The sequence below is a fragment of the Mixophyes fleayi genome, chromosome 11 (assembly GCF_038048845.1).
Source record: "Mixophyes fleayi isolate aMixFle1 chromosome 11, aMixFle1.hap1, whole genome shotgun sequence".
NCBI classification, from domain to species: domain Eukaryota; kingdom Metazoa; phylum Chordata; class Amphibia; order Anura; family Limnodynastidae; genus Mixophyes; species Mixophyes fleayi.
In genome coordinates, this window is record NC_134412.1 from 25,901,017 (window position 1) to 25,919,490 (window position 18,474).

Consider the following 18,474-nt stretch of genomic DNA (forward strand, 5'->3'; position numbering starts at 1 on the left):
AGTAGAAGGTTAATGTATGGCTGGTTAGTCATCCTGGCCTTTATAAACAAAGCTGTTATAGATTCTGTATGAAACGCTGCGTTCATTGTGATAACAGAAATGACAATAGGTAGGAAGAGGACAACACAAGGGAAACTGATCTGATAAGTAGGACGGCATGCCGCTTCATTGAGTTGTGTACTGCCAGGGTCTTCCTGTTTCCACTGGGTTAAATAATAATCATCATCATGGTAAGAGACTATTTGCAAGTTTTTATTTCATAGCAACGTAGACAAAACACACATGGTAAGGGACGGTGAGGAAATCACAAGTGAGACCAAGAAAACAACATCGGCAGACAAACACAAAGCCACATGTACCATTGCTACAACCGGAGATATTGATTAAATAAAATTAAAATTTAAGCAACATTGACAACAAAAAGGTCACACATTTTTCTTTTCCTGGAGCAATGAAAGCCAACTGTGCAAATGTTGCCCATAATTGAAGAGAAAAAAAATAACACTGACGTTCAAGATGATTTTGTCTACTTCACATTTGGCATCCATACTACCAGTTCATCCATCCCAAACAATTCATCATCATCATCATCATCATCTATTTATTTATATATCGCTACTAATTCCGAAGCGCTGTACAGAGAACTCACTCACATCAGTCCCTGCCCCATTGGAGCTTACAATCTAAATCTCCTAACATACACACACACACATTCCGAGAGGGACTAAGGGCAATTTAATAGCTGAATGCAGTGGATTAAAGGCTCTGCAGTCTATTTCCCATTATATGAGTGGAGCAAGAAATGGTTCTTTATGGTAGAGAAAACGTTGGTTAGGATAATAATACGAAATTGTTGGTTTGTTATGTTATCCGTGAAAATCCCAAAAATGTGAGCAAGTTGCTTGAATGTCCTCAAACCAAATTGCAGCAAATGCGCAACAGACTGGAATACGCTACATCAGTAACATAACCTTTAAACAAAAATACAGATATTGTGCAACCATTTGAAAAGCATGTTGTCATTGTTATTTGTCCTTTTTAGAATACTGTTTTAGATTTATGTTTTTGAAAGTGTGTATTCCATATCAGTGATATTTATCTTGAAGTTCTTTAAGAATTCCCTTTGATTTTGTTCCTAGAGGTCATTTACTTAGTTTGTTCAATTACCCAATTTCCATAAACAGGTTCAGATTTTCCATGTTCAGCAGGTATTGATGCAAAGTACATTATGTCAGTCTTCTGTATTCTGTCTAGAAGCAATTACAAACAAGAAAAGCTTTTGTCTTGTCATTGGGCTTCACAGTATGGATCGCTTTGCTGATTTGCTGTCCATTCCTCTTGGTTAACCATACATGAAAGGAGTAGTAGACACGTTCTGCAGTACTAACCATGTCCAATAGTCAAGAAAGAAGTGTTTGGTAAGGGAAGGCATGATGCTCCAATTATATTATAGACCAGATGATGGGAACTAGTTAAAAGACATCTTTTAATTAACAAACACCTAAAAAATAAAAGGCATACATTACAAGGTAATAACACACACACAAAAAAAGCAATGGAGATTCCAGAGTAAACATGCAAAACATTTTGGCTTTGATTTCATATTAGAAAATGAAATCAAATAGGTTTATTTATCTATGTCATCTACTAGTGCCCTTAAGTAGAAGGCCAATTTGGACATTTTAAATTATATTGGCCCACAAATCTGATAGGTGGAAAAATCTGGTCACATGGGACTGCAATGTATGATACGCATTTTATGAACGCTATGATTTATGTGTACTGTACTGAAATGTATGCATTTACTATGCAGAGTAAGCTCTGGATAAGTTGCAAATTACATCTTTTAAACGGATGCAGTTTACACTTATACTTTGGGCATAAATTGCATCCAACTCTACGTAAGGCCCCTGATATCTAAATTTACTTCTTAGATCATCGGATGACTGGAAATATTGTGTTCGTGCCAACCATTATTTTGGCCCATTCCAATGACTAGACCTGTCCAAATGGCTGGCTCATGCGTGTGGCCTGAGTGGAAACAGGTAACTAGTTTTGAAACTGATTAGTGAAAAAGATTGACCGGATGGAGCTTATTAGGCATTGGTTTTGGTTGGACGCTTTCTTATATGGTTTTGTTCCACTTTGGGTTGAGAGTCAAACTTATAAACATAAGAGTATCAACTGTATGAAAAATGAGCCACGTATTAGTATATGTCCCAGTGACCCAGCCCAAAGGTAGCCCTCCTGCAACCCAGCCCAGCCTGCCCCTGATCATCATCAACTGGGAAAGACTACGAACTATGAGACAGCTGGGCAAATCTGGCTGAAAGAGGTGGCACATAAGTGTTATGATTCCTAGCGAATTTAGGAAGCGGCAACTGAAGTATAGAAACCAAGTATCTTTATTTAGGCAAAATATGCGAACAAGGATTCAGTTCACGGAACATGCAGATTTCAGGTAGCAGAATAAACAGGTATACTCCAATACACAAATATGAACAGGTGTGATGAATGGCAGGAATAGTCCACAGTATAAACAGGTTCCAAGCAATTACAAATACAATTTAAGTGCAGGAACAAGTGTATTGAGATACCTAATTGCCAGGAGGCACGAGGCTCCAGACTAAGGAGGTAGGGATCAGAATTACAGTATGCGAGAGGCACAAGGTAGTCTAGGGTTACAAACAGACAAGCTATGTCCAGTGACCAGGCAGAGGTCAGGGCAACAAGAGTTCAAGCAGAATTCAGTAGCCAGGCAGGGGTCAGGGTCACAAGCAAACAAGCATAGTCTAGTAATCAGGCAGAGGTCAGGGCAAAATGCAAATAAGCAGGGTCTGGGAATCAGGCAGAGGGCCACAACTGGAGATCAGACAGTAGCAAAGCAAAACTGGAACAGGGATAAACATGAGACAAGCAGCAGCCAAGTATAAACGATTAACTGCCCAGTGCACAGATTGAGGCAGGTATTAGAAGCTGTGAGACAGGTGCAGTTCTAATCAGGTAACAATATTAACTCATACAGGCATGGTTTAAAGTTCAGGGGCAGAACAGCAGCACCTCTGGTGGATTTGATGTACTGCTGTCACATACAAAGTATAGCCAGAGTCATAACAATAAGTAGATGTGAGACAATCACTTTGTCATCATGTGTTGCCTTCTTTGGCTGGCTATGCCCCACTGTTTTACAGTTTGTGGTCTCTACTAGCAGTTTGTAATACCTAGTGTGTTCATTCTTGGGGAAGTCAATCTCATTTAAAAAAACTATCACAAAAACATGATATCCAGATTCTGCCTGAGACATAACTGAAATAATATCAATTATTCAATGCTGTAAAAATAGCAATACTTACTTTTTATATTATTAGCTCTAAATAGTTGTTCCATTTCTTCTATATTCATTCCTCATTGATTTCTACTCTCTATGTAAACAGAATGTAAAAATAAATGTGACATGTGATGTGCGTTTGAGCAACAGTAGAGGTCACGCTCCTATGTAATAATCTGCCATAGGAGAAATTTAGGGATAAAATTAAAGACTCGGGGCCCGATTCATTAAGGAAAGGAAAGCAAAAGAAAGAAGTAACTTTGCACCTTAATAAAACCATGTTGCATTGGAGGGGGAAGTAAATTTAAAATGTAATGTCAGAGTTATAATTGGGGTAGGGTATATCCTAGATCAACTTTAAATTTCAGTGTAAAAATAAAGCTATTAAGTACTTGTGTGCTACATGAAAAAACAGCCAGAATTTAACGTATATGCAAAATAATAAACTAATCACACGCCAGTCCCATACATAACTGCCGGCGTTATTACCTCCTTCCTGGAAGCGGTGATCCAGGCTACTACTTCGTGTCAAGGCTTCTATGTAGTTGGTTCTGCGCATGTGCTGCTTGTTGCCCCTATTTGTTACCTCCTACCAGTTCCCATTGGTGCATAGGTGTATGGAGCGCTATTTAAACCTCCCATGGTCCCTCGGTCCATTGCCTGTTCTTTGAGTTACATACTCTTCCTATGGGATCAGGCTCCTGTTGGTTTATCTCCTCCGTTGTGCCTTGCTTTGTTCGTTTGGATCAACCAGCTCTACTCCGCTACTACTTCCACGCTGGGACTGCCGCTGTAACAAGCAACTCACCTGTTATCAGAATCGCTATTCACAGATCACCTAGCTCAATTCCACTACTGCTTCCATGCTGGGACTGTAGCTGTAACAAGCATACTAACCTGCTGTCAGAATCACTATCCACGGATCAGCCAGCTCAATTCCATTGCTGCTTCTACGCTGGGACTGCCGTTGTACAAGTAACTCACTTATTATTGGAATCACCGCTTACGGATCAGCTAAGTTCTCTTTCTTTATTATGTGCATATTGAAATGTCGCTGTAACCAGTAGCTCACCTGTAGTTACAATGATCATGTATGGATCAGCTAAAATTCTATTCCACGTTTGCCCTGTTTATACGTCAGCTGTATTAGTGATTTATCTGCTATTATCCTGAGTTACCAACTGCAAGCCAGCTAGTTTCATCTATCATCTTCATTGACTATTTGAGCTGCTGCTGTATCACGATTCTCCTGCCGTTATTCTAGTTACTAATTGCAAGCCAGCTAGTTGTATCATTTCCATTGACTATTTGAACTGTTCCTGTATCAGCGATTCTCCTGTTGTTACCTTGAATTACCAAATTTAAACCAGTTATTTTTAAACCATTCTCATTCATTGTTTGAACTGTTGCTATACCAGTGATTCTCCTAACATTACCTTGAGTTATCAAAACCTGTGTTTCAAGCTTCACCACTTCTCTGTCTCTCATTTGGGAGGCCGCGACCTGCGGCATAGGGGCAGCAAAGCCCATACCTCCTTGCAGGGGTCACTGGTGAAAACCCCCTACCTGTTAGACTCCGTGCTCCTGAATGAGTACCACTCATTGACAGAGAACAGGGATCCACTAAATATTCTGCAGATTCCTGACACATGGTTTGTTCGGGAGAAAACTTACTCCTTTTTCTGTCTTACTTTCCTTAATGAATCAGGCCCTTGATGAACATTTTGGTCAGTAAGTAATGTTGCCTGTATTTCATGCTCACTTTGGCAAGCAACCAATATGCAGCTACCGATAAATAACAACATACAAATATGTACAGTGTTTGCAATTCGAACAAGTAGTCTTAAACTGTAAATGTTCGTGTAAAGGAGAAATATATCATCAACATTTCCTGCAAAAGTGGGAGAGGTGAGCAAAACTGTGACAAGATTTCATACAAATCTAGTCTCACCTCGGGATCGGTTATTTGTTGCAGAGGTGTTTCAGCCTCTTGTTGTTCAATATCCGAGTTCTGCTTTTTTTTCACCTGTATACAATAATAAACATAAATCAATAAAACATCAGCACCCTGACACCTAACACATCTAAATCCTCAGTCAACAATAGCCCTAGACATATACAACAAATATAAATTCCGTTGGGGCGCTCCATTAAGGTATGCAGCCGTGCATGTAAACAGAATATCCACCAGTATTCAAAATAATATAAAACACAGAAACAAATTATACATACACTTGCACTCCCTTCTCAGCACAATGAGCTTATCATAACACCAGGTATGTTCTTCCCCAGATGCAGGCTTGTGCACAAAAAACATAACCCTAAAAAGTACTTATGGGCCCAAAAGGGAAACAATTGCCAAACATAGTGTAATAATTCACAAAATGAACATTCAAATATCAAGTCCACCCCTATATAAAAGAAAGTCTTCAATTTTCCACCATAGATGTCAAGTGTAAATGGAAGTCCAACAGTGCTCCTTTACTTCCCAAGCACCCCTTAGGGAATATGCTTACTCAACACTGGAGATCATAAGCTTCTCAAGATCGAAACTCTCACTTTGTTCCTTTGCCCAAATCTTCACTCCATAAACTTGTACATGTGAACAGAAGAAATGACACCAAAAGAGGGGGGGGCGGTCTTGTACATTAACTTTTATAAAATTCGGATGTCAGAAATGGTCTCAGCGTACAAAGAGCCCAACCAGATGGTTTTTCTTTTTGCAGCTGCGATTCTCTCCAACACAATCCAATCTGTACCACCACAGGATTTCCAGGATATAATTTTTTTTCTGTGCTTTAATAGCCCTAGACAGATTGGGATGGTTTCTACTATAAAAGGCAGACTTCAAGTGTGAAAACCACCCGCAAGTTGATCATCACAAGGTTGCTGCTTCTATGGGGGTTGAGTGTACAAGTATGCTCCCCTCCCAAGTCTGGGGCTCTTCCCTGGGATGTGGTGGCTGGAAAAATGAATAAAATTAGGATCCCTGGAGAAACAATTTGGCCACCACAGTGATCACAATATAATGGAAAGGGGTCCCTAAAACACAGCCTGTTATGCCAAAAGTTTTTAAAAAATACACTATGAATCCCCAGGACTACCCTTCACTAATGGGCAATCACAAGGAGCCAGCAGTGGGAAATGTCTGTGATTGATTGGCGGTAAAAGGGAGTTATGGGAATTCAATCCACCTCTTTTCAAAATTTCAAACTTACACGGGAGAGATCTCTGATCCAACAACTTGGAAATTATGTACATATGGGGATTTCTTCAATGATGTCAGATTTATATTATCTATAGCGATTCTTGATGGCATATACCAGAAAGAAAAAGAATGCTACAGATGGTGCATTATTTTTCTTAGATTACTACTAGAAAGTGTGCTGTGTACAGAAAAGACATTCACTTGGTTTCTTTTACATATATAATTGTAGCTCTTTTACATAACCCATCTTCTATATTAGGCTTATTGGTCCTTTAAATAAACATACAGTTCCAGAATACTGTGTGTTGTCACAATTTCACTTCATCCCACTTAGCAGATGTTATAAACCAATGCAAACCAAGGTTAGGGATCCTAAAATGTTGAAATTAAAAGCTGGGAGCCCACGTGGCCTATTCTATTTTGATATGTTTGGTAAATAAATAACAGTAGAATGGCCAGATGTACTTTCTGGCATATCTGTTTTCGCTCACTGCACCATTGGTACCATAGTTGCAATTTCAAGGGACAGTCCCAGGTTTTAAACATTTCTCTACGTTATTTTGTCCCCAAAAATGGTCCTATATTTCAGTATTGACCAAATGCACAAAAAAATATTTTTTCAGCATGTTCGATATAATGCGCACCTCTGTTTTATTCTTTAGACCTTAAAATTTAAACATGAGAATTTATACAGAGACACCTCAATAATTTCAAGATTAAAACTGTTTTGTCAGTTCATCAGAAATTATTTATGATTGATCCCATTACAGCTCACACCACAAAAAAATGTTAATCCTCACAAATGGTCCCTTGAAGCAATTTTCTACTTTCCTTAGTTTGAAAAAAAATCCTTCTCGTCTATTCTGCTTAGAAGTGTTTTTTGTTGTTGGTGGTTTGGAGAGTTACCATCTAGAAGAACGTTTCAAACATCACCAGAGATTTGATTTTTCAGCCTCCTAACTAATGCATTGTAAATCCTGCAGCTTGGAGGTGAAAACCACTGGAAATGCATCTCGCTTTGAAAAGCACCATAAACTCTGTAGAATTTAAATTTTCCCACAGGTTTCCTTTAAATCAACTCTGCCCTTTCACCAATGTCTTATTATTTCATTTTGCACCTGTGCTACCTTCCCTTGACTTTGGAGAGGATTTTGATTTTGTACATGAGAAGTCTGCCCTGGCCTCAGCTTGTATACTTCATTCTTCTATCAGCTATCACTTTGTGACATTATCCAGGAGGTCACAGTCTGTTGGCTAACTGCAGAAAATTCCAGGAGTCACTGGTGGAGACCAACGTTCCCATTAGACTCAGCACCCTGGTTTAGCCAGCATCAATAACTAGTGGCATAACGGGTCTACATCAGGACTTGTTGTCACAATAACATTAAATAACTCATTTCATTTACAGTGTATAGCTTTGCAAAGTTCACCGGATGGCATTTAATTTAATAATTTCCTGATATGATAAAGCTTATTTCCTGATTATTACGCTTACATAAACTTAATAATAGAACTGTTCAGGTTTTGTACATGCCAAACAGATTAAAAAATACCCCATCGCTATATTATTTAGCATGGAGGATTTCTAAATGGAACACATTCACATTCATTTAGTGTATGTTGTTTTTGGGACACACCCTCATTTAAGTGTTTTAATGCTTTCATTGGTTTTAATTGTGAACCTTATTTATGATAAACTGCCAACTTTGGTTATGTTTGAGATCGCTCCCCAGTGGAACAGACCTTTATGTATATTTCAGAGAAGTACATGACCACCACCCCCCAATTCTTATTTTGATATAACCTCAACTAGGAAATAGTCTATGCTGTCTTTGGTTACAACTGTAAAGTTGCGCTTCCTCTAGTGAAAATCAGCCAATCAGAGTTCACTATAGAAAATTAAACATTAGCACTAGAGATGCTCACTGACCCCCGTGTTTTGGTTTTGGATCTGGATTACCTTCGTGTTTTGGTTTTGTCAAAACCGCCCTTGCGTGTTTTGGTTTTGTTTGGTTTTATTTTGCAATTTTTTAAAAAATTCCATTTTTTGGGCTAAAATAACATAATTTAGGTATTACTTTGTGCCTACATAAGTATTAACCTCACTAATACTAATTTTCATTCAATTTTGACCATTTCACAGGTCACAATATGCTTTTCATACACTTTCAGCCAAATACTGCAGTGATCTGGCTGGATGGTAAGTGACAGAGCAACGACTCAAACACACTGCAATTCCTACCACATCTAGGAAACATTGCAACGAGCGCTCCACCTGTTTCTTGAATAAGTGAGGTAATTCTACAGCTAATATATGGCAACGAGTGCTCCACCTGTTTCTTGGATAAGTGAGGTAATTCTACAGCTAATAAATTTCAACTAACGCTGACACCCCCGGGATGTGTGCTTTCATCAGACACACACCAATCCAGGATGCCAGACAACGCACTAAAAAGAGCTATTGAAATCCAAAGTAAAAAGCCAGTTGGGTGTATATAACACCCTACACTTATAGTGAAAGTTACAAAAAAACAGCCTGCAAAGACTGTACGATAAATCAAAATGGACAAACCAACTTTTCTCTTTGGGTGTATATTACACCCTACACTTATTAGTGTGAAATTACGAAAATACAGTTTAATCCCTAGGCCCTCCTTAATTCTACAGCTAATAAATGTCAATGAGTGCTGCCTTCCCCCCTGGATGTGTGCTTTTATCAGACTCGCACCAATCCAGGGTGCCAGACAACGCACTAAAAAGAGCTATTGAAATCCAAAGTAAAAAGCCAGTTGGGTGTATATAACACCCTACACTTATAGTGAAAGTTACAAAAAAGCAGCCTGCAAAGACTGTACGATAAATCAAAATGACCAAAGCACCTTTTCTCTTTGGGTGTATATTACACCCTACACTTATAGTGAAAGTTACAAAAAAGCAGCCTGCAAAGACTGTACGATAAATCAAAATGCCCAGAGCACCTTTTCTCTTTGGGTGTATATTACACCCTACACTTATTAGTGCAAATTCAGAAATATATTGTGCTGGTATATTTGAATTTCAGCAGTCAGAAAATAGTTTTTTTTAGAAGAGGCGAATATGACACCCCATACACTTTGTAGTGCAAATTCAAAAATATATAGTGCTGGTATATTAGAATTTCAGCAGTCAGAAAATAGTTTTTTTTTTAGAAGGGGGGAATATGACATCCCAAACACTTTGTAGTGCAAATTCAGATGTGTACTGTGCTGGTATATTAGAATTTCAGCAGTCAGAAAATAGTTTTTTAGAAGGGGGAAATATAACCCAAACACCTTGTAGTGTAAATTAGGAAAAATGCCTCCTCTATACTCCTCTCTTTTTAAATAATGTTATCCCAAAATCAGCGCTCCCTCCCGTTTGCAGCCTAAGTATATAATAAATGCCACTACATTAAAAATAAATTTGATCAATAAAATACAACAAGGCGCATAGGGCAAAACAATGTGACCAAATGATTCTTTGATCTTCCAACACAAAAAATAATAATAAGAATGAAAAAGTATTCTGTATTACTTTCTATCTCTTTTGTTCTCCAAAACAGGATAATAAAATCCTGTGGTACTCCAAATAAACTTGGCATAAAAAACTATTAAACCAAATAAATAGTCCACAATGTCCATAAATAAGAGAAATCAATCCTTTCAGAAGAAAATGGAATATTCTTAATAGGTGTTTATCCAAATGGATGTCATGCAGTAAGATCCTCTCTTCTTTTGTGGTGTCTCCAAATGATTGGATGGACGGAATAGAACAGAAGTAAAAGGACACCTAGTTAGTAATTGTACTTATACATAAACTCTGTGTCTCAATTCCACGTCCAAAAGTATATATGTAAACCAATGCAAACTGTGTGCTGACTATTAAGTACTCTAATCACTACCACATGTGTTGCTCATAACAAAAGAGACTGAATCACTTACATGACACACAAAAAAGGGATCCCCGTATAGATCTGATTTCCAAAATCGAGTCCTCTTAGTAAATCATTACCCGATCTGGAGTCCAGCATCCCACCTGGTCACACGAGTCCCCTGATATCTGCTGCAGTCCAATGTTGCACTTCTCGCTCCGGAGAAGGGGGTATTTTCATTAGTTTAAGATTTATGTTCGTCTCTCTAGATCAGTGGTGGGCACAGAGTTTATGTATAAGTACAATTACTAACTAGGTGTCCTTTTACTTCTGTTCTATTCCGTCCATCCAATCATTTGGAGACACCACAAAAGAAGAGAGGATCTTACTGCATGACATCCATTTGGATAAACACCTATTAAGAATATTCCATTTTCTTCTGAAAGGATTGATTTCTCTTATTTATGGACATTGTGGACTATTTATTTGGTTTAATAGTTTTTTATGCCAAGTTTATTTGGAGTACCACAGGATTTTATTATCCCGTTTTGGAGAACAAAAGAGATAGAAAGTAATACAGAATACTTTTTCATTCTTATTATTATTTTTTGTGTTGGAAGATCAAAGAATCATTTGGTCACATTGTTTTGCCCTATGCGCCTATACGCCTCTCTGCCTACTCTATTCCTGCTCTATTCCTGCAACCTAACCCTTCTCTGTCCCTCTCTCAAATGGTGCTAGATTGCCGTGGAGGCGGCTATTTATTCATTCTAAAACTCGCGAGATCCGAGATCTGACGACGTCACAATGACGTTTTGCCTCGTTTTAGAATCCGAATAGGCGCGAGAGTACCGAGCCGACTCAGCTCGGTACTCGGATTCCGGAAGTTCGGGCGGGTTCGGTTCTCAGGGAACCGAGTCCGCCCATCTCTAATTAGCACTGTAACCAGTATGTATATTGCTTATAAATTATTTTTAGTTCTTGTTGTACTGACATCACAGTAGGAGTCGCAGGTGAATACTTGGGGGTGTAGGTGAGGGGCTGTATGTTACTCTGGAGGAAGCCAACACAATCACAATATGGTGTAACAAGCTGTTATTGTGAATCCAGATACCACTGTGTGATATCTACATAATAAAGACTTAATAGATATTGGGTTTCTTTTTATCTCAATAGATAAAAATTATAAATAGGATGATGCCCCTATAAGGGGTGATGCACATACAGAGTATCACTATTATGTCCAGTTGTGTGTATTTATGCAAGATTGAATATCTATCGTATGCATGTAAAGTGATTCAAACACATAAATTAAGAATATAATCGGAGTACAATTTCACTTAAAAAATGGATTATTGAAAAGCACCCGCATTTCCGAATTATTTTCAGCTTTTACATTCTACAGAATGAAATGTCTGCACAACTGCAACTTTTTGAGCAGCTGTATGCTAATGAAAGGGACTACAAAGAGCAGCTGAAGACACAGGTCATGTGACAGTATAATGAGCCAGGACTCTGCAGCCAACTAGACCGCTCTCTGATTGTGTGAGTCAACAATTCTCTGTGCCATAAGCTGTTTTGGGAATGAAGCCAGGCCCACATCTGTTATTTAAAAATCACCAGTATAGTGATCTCAGGTTTTGCTGACTTGGGGTTAAGTGTAGTACTGACTTATAGAAAGGAGTATCCAGTGGGCAAATTTTGAATGATGTCCTCTTGCACATCTTACACCTCTACATATTTGTATTCTGCACAGTACTGGCAACGGAAGTACTTTTTCAATATGAAGCGGTCCACAAAACACAGTGTCTCATGTAGAATTGAATGCATTTGTGCCCTGAATGTATGAAGGAGAAGACGCACGCAAGAAAAAGGTAATGTCCTGATGGATTCAGCTGTAAAAGGGTAGCATTTGCACCAGGCGCAACAGACATAACAAGTGTATATGCTTACGGCCAACTATAGTGTAGAGATAGTAAAGAGACGTGGCTTGACAATGTTGGTAGTAAATTTTAAAGTCGCATTACCCTATTTGTACACAATATAATAATGTAAGGAGCTGTCATATACACAAGAGAGAATATGATCTTTACAGTTATTAATAAATGCTAAAGGTGCATTTTCAATATAAAATGTAATTACATACAAACACAAATACAAAATAGAAATACAAAGTAAAATTAAATTAAATACAAACATCTACTGTTTCCCCCTTTAAATAGAAAATGGGACTCTTCTTTCCTGCATCATCATCATTAGATATAGTTGCACCAGCCCTCCAGCACCTACAAGAGATACACCTCCTGACACCTAATAGAGTTGCACGTGCGTGAACACACCCTCACTGTACTCGACCTACGCTTGCCTCCCGAATCCTTAACCCCACTCTCCAGTCGTAAAGGAGTCTTAAGGGTAAGATGCAGAAAAATCTTGAGATGGACATGTGTGTACATTTTCTTGCACCCATGCACAGTACAAATATTAAAAAACAGACATACGTTCAAAGCATACATGTTAAATAAGCAAAGTTTAAATAGAATTTGCTTTTAGCAGAAAGCAAATATCTTATATCTAAATGACATGCAGCTTACTAGTTTTCGACAACAGATAAAGACGAGGATGAAGCTGATGATGATGATGAAGCCTAAAAAGGAGACAAGTCCAGCCGAATGACGTACTATTTTATTTGGCTGTTCAGTGACTTTGCCATCTTGACTTAATTCTGTCTTGTTTGAAGAATCATCTGAAAGAAGAGAATAAGCCATACATTACATTTTCCGGCTATGCAGATTTAAAAAAAAAAAAGCAAATAAAGACTGGTGGTCAGACTATGTCATTCTCTGCCAGTGGATATGGTAATGGTCATTTCTTTAACTGGAGAAAAGTAACTAAGGAAAATAAACCTATTATGTGAGGTTTACCTTTTGTACAAGCATCTCTTTAGATTCTTCCACCAATAAACAAACCTAGGTGCACTCCTAGTATGTGTAGGTATCTCCCTGAGAGAGGAGAGTAAGAGTGCTCTTTCAAATGCTCTCAGAGTTAGATTTTTGCTCCAGGAAGTTGCCCAGGGCCCAGTCAAGTTTATATTCACAAACCCCCTATAAACACAACACCTGCTTATCTCTAGTACCAGAGCGAGTTGCTAAGGAAGTCAGTAGCATTGTGGTGCAGGGCAACTAGGCCACCAGAGCTCTCTACTATGAGGGGTTTTGGGAGTGGAAAATGATGGCAGGCTGCTCGACCTAGGCACCTAATACAGGGGACTGAACTGAGCTCCTGGCTCACCTGACTGGGAGCTGGGACTTCTAGCACTTTCCGCCTGAGGGTATAATCTTAGGGTCTGGCTGACAGCCGTCGGCGTCACCTCACTTGCATTTCAGGTAACCCAGTCTCAGTTTTATGTTCTAGTGTCTGGGGCCATGGGGCTTAAGTAATACTGGCACTAGAGGCTGGCACCGTGGCCAAGTCCAAGACTGAGGTGAGGCAGGGTGGTCTAACTGAAGAACCGATCCCAAGGAACTAGTGGCAGACTTAACTGCTATCTCACCAACCCTCTCTCCTCTACTATATCTTTCTGTTTCCTTAGTGTGTATCTCCACACACTACTGTCTTTCACCACTTGGAAAACGTCATGAATCGACATCACTCCTCCACATCCCCAGAGCACTTGCTAATGGCTGGGAACAAAAACCTATATGCTGAGATAGTGCAGTGTGCACGTGCAGCTGGCTTTGGAATGTCAAAAATATAGTACACTACACTGCTGTCACAACAGTACTGCACTATTTGGGCCTTGGTGCGCTCTTCCTGGTTAAATGGCCAAGGGCAACAGGGCCCCCTCTTGAGGCTAACCTGTGTATAGACTGTTTACATATATGTATACATATCTCTTAGGTGTTCTGAAAAAAAAAAAAAAAAATATATATATATATATATATATATAGTGAGAGGTGAACTCATTTAGAGTTGGACGTACGTCAACAGCAGCACTATTGAGACACTTCTGATTGGCTGATTGCATATTTACCTCTGCAGTTGATAATACTTAATTCATTAGCGTGGTGGCAATATTATATAAATTTGCCGACTATTTGCATAACATAATTGCCATTTCAATTTGGACTACTGCAAGGTACAAGATTCCCATTTGAAGAGGTAAGCAACAGTTGTAGAGGTGTTTGTATTTACATGTTATATTCAAATTGTGAATTTAAAAATAACTGTCAAAACAGTATCATCATCATCAGCGACATCATTATATAGCGCCAGCATATTCCGTAGCGCTTTACAATTGGGAACAACAGTATTCAGTCTTGCGTATATATGACAATTCATTACATTATTATATTGTGTACACATGGGTTAATGCAACTTTAGAATTTTCTACCAACACAGTCTTAAGCGTAAGTATATACACTTTTACTCCTGGCAAAAACCTGACGTAAATACTTGTAGGCTTTTTTGCATATGCCATTTTCTGCATACATTCAGTGTGCAAATGCATCTAACATTATTTAAAAGAAAAATAAAAGAGTGTTATGTAACATCTGTGGATGTGGAATGTGGGTGGAGCCTGATATGCAAGAAGTTAAGAGTGTGAGAGTTTGTGCTTGAATGTTGAGATAAATGGATGCAATATTGTGAGTCACTTAAATGTCTAGAGATGAGCTGATAAAATATATTCAATATGCCAAAGCTATGAGAGAGATAAGAGTCAGTGAAGCTACAAGGATCTAGATAGAGATTCTCAGAGACATAAGCCAAAGTGTTAAGCCAGAGCAAATGTGCCAACTATAAGGTGAGGATAGTGCCAAGTAACAATAACTAATCTATATGTAAGTAGTGCGGGAGAGACGTTGTGTAATTATCTGTACCCTAACTGCAATTGAGAAGAAGTAAAAGACAGTTGAAACCTGTGGGTACGAGAGTGCGATAGTCTGAAGGTTATGTGTCAGCGAGAAAGAAAATTATTTAGCCTTAAATAGCAGGATCAAGAAGGTGGTGTTTTAGGAAAATAAGTTCAGTTACTCTGATGCTACACTTTAGAAGACAAGAAGGTGAGAGAAACAGTCTTACTGTATTTAAGTTGCTGCTGAGAGTCAGACTGCTACAGAGAGTGCTAAGGTGTGTTGCCAGCCAGAACACTGTAGGTGCAAAGACTTGAAAACAAGAGTTGACACCAGTTGGACAGATTGGAGCTAAAAACTATCTGCACGACAGGACACAGGTCTGTGTAATCAAATTGGCTGTGTACTCTCACCCACTTCACAGTATATCCTACATTTGAAGAGCTATGAGCTAGATTTAGAAAGACTTTTGCTTAACAAGTGGGGGACATTATCCAATCTTCGTGTACATACACGCAGCATGACCCCAGTTATAACTGAATTACAGACTAAGGGCCTGATTCATCAAGGATCTTAACTTAAGAAACTTCTTATTTAAGTCTCCTGGACAAAACCACGCTACAATGCAAGGGGAGCAAATTAGTTTTCTGTTTTGCACATAAGTTAAATACTGACTGTTTTTTCATGTAGCACACAAATACTTGATAAATTATATTGTACACTGAAATTTAAAGTTGATATTTGTGTAATCTTGAACCTCTCTACTGACAGATACACTTTGTTCTGTAGGATGTTTATTTGAATCCCCAGAAACTTTATTTGTTGTGATGAGATAAGATAACTTTTTGCCTTGTTCAAAGTGGTTCCAGATGAAATATGAAGATTCTGAAAACAGCATCCATACCTATAGATTTTTTTATATGCTTAAGCAAAATTTCCACATTGTCTAAATTAAATATCCTAGATGTCTCTTTCATCTCTTTGGATTCATTACTAGAGGATTCTTCTAAATTCCAACTGAGAGTATTTTTCCTCTAGATCTATACTTGTCTGAGACCATGCTCTTGTTAACCCTTGTATATCATGCATATCTTACTTAGTCACAAATAATTCTCTCATCTAGGCTATAACCTCCTTATACGGCTCAGGATACTTGGTTTTTCCTTTGAGTTGAGAACTGCATGGTAAAAAGATCGCTTCAGACTCCATTATTAAAGGCTTATCACAGGCTCCATAAACTCTATGCTGTTGTAGCTTGCTGTCCTTCCTTTCCGCAGGCTCTACAAGAGCACTGAAGAGACAGGACATTACTAACTAAAGCGTATATGCATAGTGTGAATTATTGCAAAGTCTATGGTGTGTGTGAACTTTGGGAATAAGGACAGAAAAATGTATTAAGCTGGACAATAAATTTTCTGCTGTGTGTTTGTTTGCAGGAGATTTTTTTGAAAGTTTAACATGCAGAGCTTTTGTTGTGCATAGTATTTGCACAACAAAACCTCAGGGTGTGAGGCTCAGAGAAAGTTCTTTGCACTTGTTGTTATATGGAGTAATTTGAGCAGGTACTAGGCAAATTCAGATGTGGTGCATTAGCATAATGACAGGGCGTTCCTATAGTGTATTAAGCCAGTGGAGGTGAGATTGTGGGTGATGCTTGATGTGGGAGGAGTTGTGAGTTCTGCAACCGAGAGCCTGACAGTTCATGGTTGCAAGTCGAGATGAACAGGTGTAGTATTGACAGTCACTTCCAATCCAGAGATTAGCTGATCTGAGAATATGCCGCATGTCAAAGCACCGAGAGAGACCAGTGAAGCTGCAGGGATCAACATAGGGATTCTGAGAGAGTTATGTCAGGGTGTGAAGTCACAGCAAACTTGCTGACTACGAGATGAGGATAGTGGCGAGTACGGCTAACTGTTCTGTATGTGAGTTGGATGTGAGAGTATGGGTGCTCATTCAGAGAGGTACCCCACCCCAGAGACACTTTAAGGCTGTAAACCAGGTGTTACAAATGGTGTCAGGAGAAACTAAGATCAGTTACTATAACACTCCAGTTTAGAAGACAAGAAGCAGGGAGAGAGAGAGAGAGAGTTCTACAGCATATGAGTATCTGTACTTGAGCCTAGTGATGTACAAAGTCACTGAAGTAATACAGTGATTTGCCTTATAAAATTGTGATGTGACACTGTGATTTTTGTTGTCAAGTGTTCATAATGTGAAAGACAGGAGACTAGAAATAAGAGACTGCACATAGCGCCACTAATTCCGCAGCGCTGTACAGAGAATGAACTCACATCAGTCCCTGTCCTATTGGAGCGTACAGTCTAAATTCTCTAACACACACACACACACACACACAAACTAGGGTTAATTTGTTAGCAGACAATTAACCTACCAGTAGGTTTTTGGAGTGTGGGAGGAAACTGGAGCACCCGGAGGAAAACCACGCAACACAGGAAGAACATACAAACTCCTCACAGATAAGGCCATGGACGGGATTTGAACCTATGACTCCAGTGCTGTGAGGCAGAAGTGCTAACCACTTAGCCACCATACTTCTTGCCCTAATTATACAAGTTCTGGGGCTAGATTTACTAAGCTGCGGGTTTGAAAAAGTGGAGATGTTGCCTATAGCAACCAATCAGATTCTAGCTGTCATTTTGTAGAAGGTACTAAATAAATGAAAGCTAGAATCTGATTGGTTGCTATAGGCAACATCCCCACTTTTTCAAACCCGCAGCTTAGTAAATCTAGCCCTTGGTGTTTAATTAGTTATCACTAAAATAACAGCTTGTAAGAGTGAAATATATTGATTACTTACCTGACTTGTACTGGATTAAAGTGCAGTTGGAAAAGTCGTTTTTAATTTTATCTTTCAATTCCGTTAACAAATCAATTGTTTTGTCTAGGATGAAGGAGATTGGCTTATTTTTGGGAATATAGGTAATTGATTCCTGAAAGAAATATATAATTTGTTTTAGGAGAACATGATATTTTATTGTTGTCACTGTAAAATATCAAAAGAAAACATATTCAAATAGTAGTAAGCCTACATAAGAAATATTTCACTGAGCCAGAAGGTGATGTAGAATAGTCAGGAATTGTTTGTTTTGCAAGGTTTTAGAACAAATCGTCGGTCCGTAGATACAATCTCAAGTTTGGCCTGACCTGCGCTCTTTGTGTCATGGGATGTTCCACA

General features: G+C 38.7%; 1 protein-coding gene and 1 long non-coding RNA gene across 4 annotated transcripts in view; one reads left to right on the forward strand and one right to left on the reverse strand.

Annotated features, from left to right (window-relative positions):
• LOC142107333 (uncharacterized) overlaps positions 1-18,474 on the forward strand; it is a 138,896-nt gene that overhangs the window by 105,377 nt on the left and 15,045 nt on the right. The window lies entirely within an intron of this gene.
• FLT3LG (fms related receptor tyrosine kinase 3 ligand) overlaps positions 232-18,474 on the reverse strand; it is a 92,859-nt gene continuing 74,616 nt past the window's right edge. For 2 of the 3 annotated variants that reach the window (XM_075190704.1, XM_075190705.1), the window contains 5 exons: positions 18,097-18,229; positions 13,017-13,168; positions 5,280-5,354; positions 3,354-3,422; positions 232-1,501 (listed from right to left, as the gene is read on the reverse strand). In XM_075190704.1, the coding sequence (XP_075046805.1) occupies positions 3,399-3,422; positions 5,280-5,354; positions 13,017-13,168; positions 18,097-18,229 (384 nt within the window). In that variant the 3' untranslated portion in view covers positions 232-1,501; positions 3,354-3,398. The remainder of the gene's footprint in view (positions 1,502-3,353; positions 3,423-5,279; positions 5,355-13,016; positions 13,169-18,096; positions 18,230-18,474) is intronic. The other variant, XM_075190706.1, reaches the window with a different exon arrangement.